A 12,358-nucleotide genomic window follows, 5' to 3' on the forward strand; every position below is an offset into this window, starting at 1 on the left:
GATGAAACAATAATATTAGCAGTGCGTAGAATCGCGTGGACAGTTATGATAAAGTAAAGACGCTAAGTACGAAGAATTTCGTAAGTTGACTCGCCTGTTCCTTCTCTAAAGCTTTGGTTTCCTCCGAAAGCGGTGCCGTTATATAGCGGCCGTCTCCATACAAATACTACGACATCCATATTTAGCCGTATTATTTAGTATGGAAACGGCCGCTATATGACGGCACCGCTTATGCTCTGGTTTCCTAGGATAGCGGTGCCGTCATATAGCGGCCGTCTCCATACAAATACTACATCTATATTTAGCCGTATTATTTAGTATGGAGTAGGGAATGCTCTCGGTACTGAATTTGTATGGCGAGAACCGGGAATTCCCGGTTCCGGTACTGTATTTATTATTATTATTATTATTTATAAAGCAGGCAGGCAGTTGAAATAACTGATAATGCCTGTATCCAGAGTCATCAACAGAGTTTTCCGTGCTGAGTAGAATATTTGTATTTGTAGTAGTATTTGTATAGAAAACCAGTACCGGGGGCACTCCCTAGTATGGAGACGGCCTCTATATGACGGCACCGCTATCCTAGGAAAACCGATCTTTATCCTAGGAAAACCGATCTTAACACGCATAATTACGCGGACTGATACCGGTCCATGCTACTGTGCGAACGGGATAGCAATATAATTATGCGCGTCCGATAGAGATAGGAACAGGCGGGATGTAAGAAATTCTTCGTGATCAGCGTCCTTACTTTAGCCTTACACAGACAGCATTCGTGTATTAAAAATATTTTCAAGGCAGAAATATCGAATCTAACCTTTAATTTATGACGATTTCTTTTCGGTTGTGGTAACTTTACACTTCTTCGACTTAACTTTATTTTTAATTTTATTTTGTTTTATCTTTTGATTCCTGTTTTTTTTTTCTTACTAAAACGTGTTGGGTCATGAATGAATAAGGTTGACAAACACTGCTCTAGATAAAACGATTTCAAGTAAATGTAATAAATCGCTTTTCGTGATCGACTTATATTTATACCGAAATAAAGTTAAAAATATTTGTCATTGCTAGAATGAAATGGTAATACACTTCTCATTCTAACAAAGATAAGTTGCACTCTTGGTAAAACATAAATGAATCGTGAATAAATCCGCATAAATGTACTTTGTAGTACTCAATTTATACGATTTGGTTTTTTTATTTTTAATGAGCACAATGTTGCCAGTGTAAGGCAGGACACTAGCGCCCCCTAACCTCCCACTCCAAATATCGACAGAATAGTGATGGAATAAAAACAGGCGCTTTGCTCAGCGTAGTGATGGGATGAAATTATTTATTGGCGAGTAAGTTATATCGTAGTTAGCTCCACCCTAGTTCGATAAAGAATAGAACCTGTTTTTATTTGTTAATCCCTCTATTTAATGTTACTTTAAAATATTTACGATACCTTTTTTCCTTATTATTACCATTAGAGTTAATTCTTTGATGTTGGTTATTATGTATTTCAGTAGATATAATAATAAATAGGTAATTTTGTGTGTGAGTGCGCACTTGGCCCATAGTTGGAATATACGAGTCCTATCTGTATTTTGTTTGCACCGTCGCGTCGCGACGCCATGTTGCGCCATGCAACGCCACAAGGCGCCACGCAGCGCCATATAGCGCCATGAGGCGCCATATCGCGCCTTGGCGCCGCGCAGACACATTGAACAGATCTCTTTCCATATGAACTTAGGTTGTTTGTGTATATTTGTTTGGGAATTAGATTTAATAGGTTAAATTTGTAAATGTGTTTCGAAATAATGTAATAGCAGTTTGTTTGGAGTATTGTTTATCTTCCATTGTTTCTGTACGTGTACGAGCGAGCTACGAGTAAAGGCCCCAGTATACAATGGGCCATCGCCGGCCGGCAAGGGACGCATTTATGCGTTAGAGGGAGCAAGTGATATTGCTATCTCATTCTACCGCATGGCTGCGTCTCTTGGAGTGGCTGGCGATGGCCCATTGTGTACTAGGGCCTTAAGAAATGCTAAGCGGTTCGTGCCAAAGCATGCCTGAGCCGCCCGCTAAGGTTGCGTGTTTGAATTCAATGAATTTGTCAAACTTTTCCTTCTCGTTTTAAGGGCTTCTACCAAATAAAACTATTGTTTTGATTATTTCATTGTAAATAATTTAGCATTTAGTACAAAATCGGTGGAAGAATTAATTATATAAATATAAATTATTAAGAATAATCTCAATACGAAGGGCCCGCGGCATATCATTGGGAGGCGTGGCTTAAGATCGGTTTTCCTAGGATAGCGGTGCCGTCATATAGCGGCCGTCTCCATACTAAATAATACGGCTAAATATGGATGTCGTAGTATTTGCATGGAGACGGTCGCTATATGACGGCACCGCTATCGGAGGAAACCAAAGCTTTAGTGATAATTATATCGAAATTCAGTTCTGCCAACATAATAATTATATTTTCTTAAGCGAAATCTAAATCAGTAAACCTTAACAGTCAAATTGCTTGCTTCGTGATATTTATATGTTTTTACAACAATAGTGAGAAAAATAAGTACATGGGACATAATGAACTTTATTTGCATTAAACTGGATTTCAAATCTTTTTTGTTTTTAAGGAAATCGAAGACCAAGGTGAAGAGTACCGTGTAAGATGAATTATATTGTTGACATTAAATTTATTTTTACTTTTAGTCAGAAAACATATGAATGTACGGGTGTTTTTACAAGTACAATGCGAATTTAATGTGAGGTAATATTTTTTACACAAAATTAAAATACAAAATTAAATCAATTCATCAGATTTAGGTAATTTGTGTCATTGTAACAGTTAAATATATCTCTTTTAGTAAAATAATATTGAACGAAAACATCAATACTGTCATGGCGGCTAAATGTTACGAGCAAAATTCGCAAAGTTCACGTAAAACCACCCACAAAACGCATAATTACAAATCAGTGCCGAACTAACGAATTTTCGTTTTAGGAAATTTAATTTCCACAGCTTAAAATGTAAAAGATAGCCTTTACGTCACTATCGTAACGTGTTAAAGTGCACTTAATGGAATGTACCAAAAGATTATATAATTTTATAACAAAGTTAGAGGTTACTATTGATGTCGGCGACAGACAAATTTTGTAAAATGTTACACTATGCCGGACGGAGATATTTGATTGTAATAATATACCATTTTAACATTAATTATGTTGTTTCAATTACCTTTCTACCTCAATGATACTGATGATAGTGATGATGGGACAGTCAGCAGCAGAAGTTGCTAAGCGGGCCAGGTATTCAAAATGATCTTGACGCGACTTTATTGTTCAGATAAGAGCGTGTCAAGGTAATTTTGAATACCGCGTCCGCTTAGCAACTTCTGCTGCTGACTGTACTTTCATTGGCACCTATTTTTGTAGGATGCTTGCTTATAAATAGTTTGTTGGCGCCAACCAGTGGTGGGGTGATGATAACAGGGTAGTTTGCCCTAAAATCGATAAGCTACGCTAAATGTATTCAAAAGTTTTATAGGGCGCTACTTCAGGCCGTCTCACTGTACCTATTTGCGTACATACATATGATTGTCCCTCTTTCTTTTCACTATAAGTTCTAAGGACAGCAAAAATATTTAAAAGAGCCTATGGCTAGATTCTCTACAAGTCTACACTCGACACCATGTGATGGTTCTCAGGAGGAAAAGCATTGACCATTGTGTTCCCCTCAAGTACCTTGGTAAAGATCGGTTTTCCTAGGATAGCGGTGCCGTTATATAGCGGCTGTCTCCATACTAAATAATACGGCTAAATATGGATGTCGTAGTATTTGTATGGAGACGGCCGCGCGGCCGCTATATGACGGCACCACTTTCGGAGGAAACCAAAGCTTAAGAGTTTACTTCACTACTACTGGTCAGTAGAAAAAGGCGCAAAAATCAAATTTTCTCTATGGCAGTTCACCACTTCGCGCCTTCATTTTTTAAATATGCCGCTTTTTTCTACTGACAAACTGGCTGTGCCAGAGTATATAACACTGATAAGAATGAATACAGTTTCGATTAGAATATTTATATGTATTTCTATCAGTACAATGCGTGCAATACTCAATTTCTGTCCGCACTCCGCACCGCACATCATCCGCTTTAAAATCCGCGCGTGTGCAATGACCTTTACTAGTGATGTACTACAAATATAAAGTTACGATTCGCCGATATGTTTGGTACAAACGTCCTATGGTGCCTCTAAGTTGCATTATTTTTAGCTAATATTCTACCATAAAAAAAATCAATTAAATCTTGCAGAAAATTGCTTAAAAAAGAAAATGTATTTAGAAAGTTATATTTTTTAAAGTTACGAATAAAAAATGTTGCCACTTCAGAAATAACGTGAAAAGCAAATTGGCAGAGTGGCAAACGTCAGACGATGTCGATGTCGGAGTTTGTGTAACAAAAATAATTAATATCTCGGAGTTTTGTGATAATATTATGTGAATAATGAGATGAAAGTGTGAATAAATGTTAGAATAGTGTCTGGTAGTGATTATGGCGCATAGTGGTGGTGTGTTGAGCTCGGATATATCGCGACGGAATCCGCAGGATGAATACGAACTCATTCAAAGGATTGGTTCGGGCACCTATGGGGACGTTTATAAGGTAGGAACTAGTCTTAAACTGGAATATATCTCTTTTAAACCATTTAGGGAGCTTTGTTCTACCTTTTACGAACGAATAGACTCGGTTATTTATCTGGAATAATTAGTCTTATTCATACATTTTTTTGCTATGCATGTCTCATTTCGTTATTGCCACAGCTGATTTGAATAAAAAGAATTTGCTATTTATTTTAATCGTTTGTTATCAATGAAAAACAAGCCCTCGTTCTTGCGCGAGCAAGAATTGATTACTAATAAGTTGAAGCAGGGAAATTCGTTGTTTTCTCAAGTGTCTCACAAATGAATCAGTTTTGCTTACCAGTCTTAACTTCTTGTCTCTATATTCTATATGATAAAGGTCAGGATATGACCAAATTTTTAGTTGTCTTAGAATTTTTTTTCGAAAACGATTTTTTCTGCTCTATACAGCTCAACCAAGGTTTTAATATACATATATGAAAGGTTCATTTCTGAAGTTCTTTAAAAGTGGTTGATAATGGCTCTATGAAGGCACAAACAATTTCATTGTTCAAAAACTTTGTCATGTTGCATGTTGTAGTTAATTTGCCTTTATAATAGGATTTTGTTGGAATTTCTACTTTGTTATACCCATTTCTCAAGTTGTAGGCAATGGTTGATCACACTGAACTGTGTAGCGGTATAAAAAAAAATTGATCCAGAAGTCAATTTTGGTATTACCAAATATCAAAACATCACCCTGCATATGCAATATTTCTCAGATATTTAGGTAAGGACAATGAATTATCAGGCTAATTGTATTAAATACAAAAAAATACATTGACCAGGCATTTAGGCTATAGTATCTAAGTGATACCGAATTTATAAAGAGTACTATTTAATTTGTTTGTTGCCGGTCCCATATTGGGATACCCTCGTCCAATTGAGTGTGGATTTAAATCTTCTCAGGCAGAGGTGTGGGGTTAGAGCCAGTGTAGCTTTATTTGACGTTCATAAGCGCATTGTAATGTGCCTACATGAATAATAAACTATCTTTATCCGTCATGCCTGCTCTAATCACACTATTTACGGGTGGATCCACTATTTCTTGTTGTTATTCTGTCCAGTCAGCCAAGAGACAATAGTAGCATAGTTTGTTAGAAGACATTGTCCACCTTTTTCTGACACACTTGGTAAACGACCCTCTATGGAAAGGGTTTATAAGTTTCACAAAAAAGGGTGTATGGAGAGTTTAAATGCCTAAAAATCAGCTTTTAAAGAGTGACCAAGGGGAATGTAACCATGGCAACGAGTGACAAGAAAAAATTGATTTACCCATACGCTTATCATCATTGAGACTTGTGGCTATATTTTAGCCTCTGAATAACGTTTTATATATGAAAAGAGAACAAATGACATATCGTTTAAGCTTACAAAACTAGCAGGTCATTTTTGCAAGTCTAGATGGTTAAGAGTTACATTGTACTAATGATGTTTAAATTACAACGATGAGAATAAATTTGACCGAGTTTTTAGTATTGTACCATCATGCTCCGTGTTGAAAATTTTGGTATAAAATGTTATCCCGTGTGGTGACTGTATATACAATGCAAGTTGAATAAAAGCTTGTAATAAAAAAAACAGCACAAAAATACAAGCCAGTGGGATACAAGTACCTACAGTAGATGCATATATGACACCCTGATTTTCATACATTTTTAATAACACACTTTACATTTCAGACTAATTAAGCATTGGTGGCCTAGCGGTAAGAGCGTGCGACTCTCAATCTGGAGGTTGCAGGTTCAAATCCCGGCTTGTACCAATGAGTTTTTCGGAACTTATGTATGAAATATCATTTGATATTTACCAGTTGCTTTTCGGTGAAGGAAAACATAGTGAGGAAACCAAACGAATCCCAATAAGGCCTAGTTTCCCCTCTGGGTTTTAAGGTCAGATGGCCGTCGCTTTCGTAAAAACTAGTGCCTATGTCAATTCTTGGGATTAGTTGTCAAGCGGACCCCAGACTCCCATGAGCCATGGCAAAATGCCGGGATAACGCGAGGAAGAAGAAGAGACATTTCAGACTGTTTAAATTTGGATACTTTACTTATTTTATCTAAAATTAAACCTATCTTTACTTAAGTGTAAAGGCTGAAATTTGAATCTTGTTAAACATCGCTAATTAACCTAAATACCTAATTAGTAAGAGTTGCCTGAAATCACAATTATCTATCCGGTGGCGAATGCACTAGTCCCAAAACGCACTATTAGTCAATACACTCTAATTTCGAAAGCCCCTCTTCTCATAAGAAACTAGGCCCAAAATACCATATTTCCAAAAAGGCTCATTCTCGATTTACACGAGAACCATTGAGAACTAGTCCCAAAATACACCTTTCCCAAAATACCCCAAATTGTGTTCACCTGTGCGTGGCGTAATACTTTATTCTCATAATGCGTAGGTCTCAAAACACTCTAGTTCCAAAATACCCTATTTTTTTGGAATGTCTCTTTGTGACTGCTTTCAGCCGTAATCATTACCCGTTTGATGCCTAAAATTTTTTTTTCAAAAATAGGATTTACGTATTTAATTATTATTTTGAGCTATACAGGGTGTAATCGTTAAGTGTTGCTCGGCGATAGTTCCGTAAATATAGCAGATATCAGAAAATTTCAAATTGATATCGAAAGTGCATATAGTGAAAGTGAAGGGCAATATACACACGAGTGTTTTAATGCCTGTGTTGATAAAGCAGTGTATGGAACTATCATAATTAGGTGGGCGAGAAACTACCCTCATTTATGGCATTATTTAATTATTTAATGCCATAAATGAGGGTAGTTTCTCGCCCACCTAATTATGATAGTTCCATACACTGCTTTATCAACACAGGCATTAAAACACTCGTGTGTATATTGCCCTTCACTTTCACTATATGCACTTTCGATATCAATTTGAAATTTTCTGATATCTGCAATATTTACGGAACTATCGCCGAGCAACACTTAACGATTACACCCTGTATAGCTCAAAATAATAATTAAATAAATCCTATTTTTGAAAAAAAAATTTTAGGCATCAAACGGGTAATGATTACGGCTGAAAGCAGTCACAAAGAGACATTCCAAAAAAATAGGGTATTTTGGAACTAGAGTGTTTTGAGACCTACGCATTATGAGAATAAAGTATTACGCCACGCACAGGTGAACACAATTTGGGGTATTTTGGGAAAGGTGTATTTTGGGACTAGTTCTCAATGGTTCTCGTGTAAATCGAGAATGAGCCTTTTTGGAAATATGGTATTTTGGGCCTAGTTTCTTATGAGAAGAGGGGCTTTCGAAATTAGAGTGTATTGACTAATAGTGCGTTTTGGGACTAGTGCATTCGCCACCGGATAGACAATTATTACCAAGGCCTTATGCAAGACGTGTATGCAGACTGAAGCAATGATTACACTGTTATGAATAACTTTACAGCTTATAGCTGTAGGTTTATTATATTAATCTTTATTATAAAAACAGTTTACGATTGTTTCAATTCATCATCAGGTCTTCATCTATTTGAGTAAATGTTCTTATATATGTTCCGAGAAAAAGAAAACAATAAAAGGAAACCTTTATATATGTATTTAACATTTTTTGACATTACATCCACATGATTACCTGGGAATAAAACCTTGTCTTTTGAAAGATGATTTTTTTTTCTAAATTATCACAGGAAATCGGGGAAATGGGAATGGGGTTGGCAACTGTCAAAGGTTTGCATAGATGGCGCCATCATAGCTTGTCCCTTTCTCTAGTTTTGTTCTATGAGATTTGGCTTAAACAACTGGCATCCAGGCCATAATATTCCAAAAAAAAACAAGAATTTGACACAATTCTAGGGATTGACTGGGCAAGTTATGCTTCCGCCATCTGTAAAATACTTCGAGCGGCCAACCCTATTGAGAACCTCCTTTTGAAGTCTTGTTCCTGTTCTGCATGCAAACCCATTAATTGAAAAACCTAAACTTATGTCAATGGCATCACGTTTTTGCTTTTTCGCGTCGAACTTCCCCCCTCCCCCCACTAAATGTCCGGTGGCTCTCGATGGCTCCCGGTCTGAATCTACTCAAAACCATCTAATAATTAACTGTGCCAAGTTTCAGCTCATAGTCACAAAATGCAAGGTGTCGTGCACTATCAAACAACTATATTGTTAAAAGTTACGTCACGCCGCATAAGCCTACGGCGATAGGTAACCTGGATTATGCTAATCCTAGTGACCTTGATATGGCACATTATCACTGCATGTTAATGTCCGTGTTTACATTGATGCATATATGTCTAAATAAACATAAACTGAAGTTAGGTTAGCTGTAGAGAATAATTAGGGTTCAAATCCAAATAGCTTGGTAGTAAAAAAACATTACCACGTTGGCTAGACCCGAATAACCCTGCAGAACTTTAATACTTTGACGGTGGCAAACAAACGTACGGCCCGCGTAAGTGGCCAGCGCAGAATATGACGCTTGTAAGAGTTGCAACGCTAGGAGTCCCAACTGTACGTTGTACAGTCGACGTCAAAGATATGTGACACTTTCGCATCTTATTTATTTGTAATATTAGGCGAAAAATGCAAACTTCTTTGACAACTGTACATTCACTGTGGTGACAGGTTAACTCCCTCCCGTGCCACTCTTAAAATAAAACAGTCATGAGGTAAATATGACTAATAAATCGATTACGCAAATAAAAGATCATATCGACAATTAGCAAGTACACTCAGGAACGTAACTGTTAAAACTTTTTTTACACAAATATTTGTCATCATTAAGACTTGGGTGTTATTCCATAAAAGATCAGGATGATAACATGTCAATTGTTATACATATACGGCTTATTGTTCTAAGGCACTATCGTCCAGTTAACTGACAGATTGTATATCTTATTGCAAGGGCACAAGGTTCATCGATAGTCAGTTATTGTTGCTGTTAGAATAGTCCTAACAGTAGTTTTAAATGCGCCTATGTGTCTGACTCAGACACTGACTCACTGCGTTATTCTTAACGCTCAACTAAACATAGTAGACCAGTTTAGAGAGTCCTTAAAAATCCCAAACTCTTTATAAAAAAATGCGTTTTCTAATTATTTTTATTTTCACCTTTCCATCCCAGCTGAAACGTCGGATACGACAAAAATGCAATACAATACAAAGCCTCCTTTTTGCACAACCTCAATAAAACATTTACAGAAAGACACACATAATACATGAAGACAGAGGTAACAACAGGCGGTCTTATCGCTAAAGAGCGATCTCTCCGAGACAACCTTTAGGTAGTGGAGAAATTATAATATTAATTAAAATGATGTAATTATATCGCTTTAGACTCGTTTAAATCACTAAAAATATGTCTCAAAATCTTCGTTCACTTTTACAACTACCTACAACACTCTTAAGACTTCGTCACACAGGCGCGTTTTCCGGGCGCGCCACTTTTGCATATAAACCGCTCTCGCCCGCTCACGCCCCGCCCGGAAAACGCGCCTGTGTGACGAAGCCTTTTTAGATGATCATCAGTAGACCTTATATTTTTGCAATAAGGTTTACATTTTTTATTTTCGTTTGGAGTTTTTAGATGTATGTACGATTATCATAATGTCGTGTAGATAGATTAGCATCAAATGTAAAGACCATGTTACACTAGTTTCTCTGAGCGCTCGACTCGTGTCTTGTGTTAGCCATAGCTATAACTATGTTCATAAAGTCTGTACACTGTACCTGTCGTAATCTGTGTTGATTATTTAAGTGTGCGTTTCGTATGTAATAGGGTGTCTTGATAAAGTTATTGGCCGCTCTTAACAATAAGGTTTCCATTGGCTTGTTTCTTTCTGATTTGTTAGGAAAAACCAATTACTATGCAGTGGCCGATAACGCAGATAGGTAATATTTACCCTTTAGCCGACCCTACGTCAAACCTTGCCAAGCAAAATGAGATTTTATTTTGTCAACACAAAGTTCAAATTAGAATGGAACAGGAGACCTTTTTATAGGTCTCTGGGCGGCTAGAGGATAACAAAAGAAAAGAACATTAGTTTTCTTTTTACTTTGTCGATAAGCGTATGTCGTATCTGTATACATATACACTGCGAGTTTTATATGTTGATGTTTTATCAATTAGATAATTTATTCGACCGTGGCGTAGGGCACAGATTATTATAATAATGATATTGATATTGACTTATTTACTCTTATCACCTACCTATATATACCTACTGTATGTCATAGACTGCACTTATATATTATACCAAGCCTGAAAAAGTAGATCTTTTTGCCGTGCGACAGATTCGTTACGTACAGTAAGCTGCAGCGAAAAGGTACCACCCCTGATGCTTACAAACTAGTGTCCGACCGAAACATGTTTTTTTGCCGAAACCGAAACCGAAACCGAATGTTCGGCTTTGGCTCTAGTTTCGGCCGAAACCGAAACCGAAACCGAAACTTTTGTAGACTTGTTAAAATCGTTGAAAAAATGACATAAAACCGCTTTTACACACATATTATGGGGCTGTCAACACCTAATGTCCTTGAAATTTATGTTACTTAAGCAGTTTTTTATGAAAATTACTAGAGTTAGACCAAGATAATTCTGCAACGATTTTGATAAGTTGATAACACACGCAGTGCAAGTGTTATTTTAAACGTCAAAACTTTTATGAAATTATGACGTATAAATAACATTTGCACTACATAGTTGCACTGCGTATGCTATCAAAATCATTGCAGAATTTTCTTGGTCTAACTGTATTCATTCACCAGTCAAGCTAACATGTAGACACAGGGTCAACCAAAAACGCGAGCGCAGCGAGCGCGAAATTTTTTGTTAACAATATCGCAAGGCCGGGTACCGATCTTCACCTGGGCCGAAAAGTCCGAAGTGCCCCAATGAGGCGAACTTTCATGCGAAGTCAAAGCCGTGCTTAAGGCTTCAGGATAAGTAGTTGAGCACAGACTCCAACCAATGTCCATTGTATTCAAAAGCGAGACCGCAGGCCGAGCATGGCGCAGCGAGGCCAAAGGCTAAGCTGAAGTAGAGGACATGTGAAACACAAACCAATGGTAAATTGAGGTAAAAAGTGAGGCTAGTTTTCTTATTATTATCTTGCCCAGTGCCCAGTAACATGCGACAGTGCTATCTCATTCACTTATAGGTATTGACAGCCTCTTAAGACTACGTCAACCGTCCAGTGGCGCCCTCATTAGTGGAATTGTGTTTTATAATAAACCAATTAATGTCTGTACCTAATATACATCAATCAGTATATGTAGGTATTAATATTGTTGTCCTACTTATTCCCCAACTTTTGGTCTTTGTCCGAAGTACCATTTCGTAAGTTTCGGCCCGGCCGAAAGGTTCGGCCGTTTTTTGGCCGAAACCGAAACTACAGCCGAAACATGATTTTTTGGCCGAAACTGGCCGAAACCGAAACCGAAACCGAACCTTCGGTCGGACACTATTACAAACTTCTTTGCAGGGGTGGTACCTTTTTAGGGTTCCGTAGCCAAATGGCAAAAAACGGAACCCTTATAGATTCGTCATGTCTGTCTGTCTGTCCGTCTGTCCGTCTGTCCGTCTGTCCGTCCGTATGTCACAGCCACTTTTCTCCGAAACTATAAGAACTATACTGTTGAAACTTGGTAAGTAGATGTATTCTGTGAACCGCATTAAGATTTTCACACAAAAATAGAAAAAAAACAATAAA

At 37.3% G+C, this 12,358-nt stretch overlaps 1 protein-coding gene across 1 annotated transcript in view; it reads left to right on the forward strand.

Annotated features, from left to right (window-relative positions):
- The first annotated feature begins 4,408 nt into the window (after nucleotides 1-4,408).
- LOC134658858 (mitogen-activated protein kinase kinase kinase kinase 5) overlaps nucleotides 4,409-12,358 on the forward strand; it is an 80,716-nt gene continuing 72,766 nt past the window's right edge. Inside the window, exon 1 of the mRNA XM_063514529.1 lies at nucleotides 4,409-4,655. Coding sequence (XP_063370599.1) covers nucleotides 4,545-4,655 — 111 coding nt within the window. The 5' untranslated portion in view covers nucleotides 4,409-4,544. The remainder of the gene's footprint in view (nucleotides 4,656-12,358) is intronic.

The sequence above is a fragment of the Cydia amplana genome, chromosome 23 (genome assembly GCF_948474715.1).
Source record: "Cydia amplana chromosome 23, ilCydAmpl1.1, whole genome shotgun sequence".
In the NCBI taxonomy this organism is placed as follows: domain Eukaryota; kingdom Metazoa; phylum Arthropoda; class Insecta; order Lepidoptera; family Tortricidae; genus Cydia; species Cydia amplana.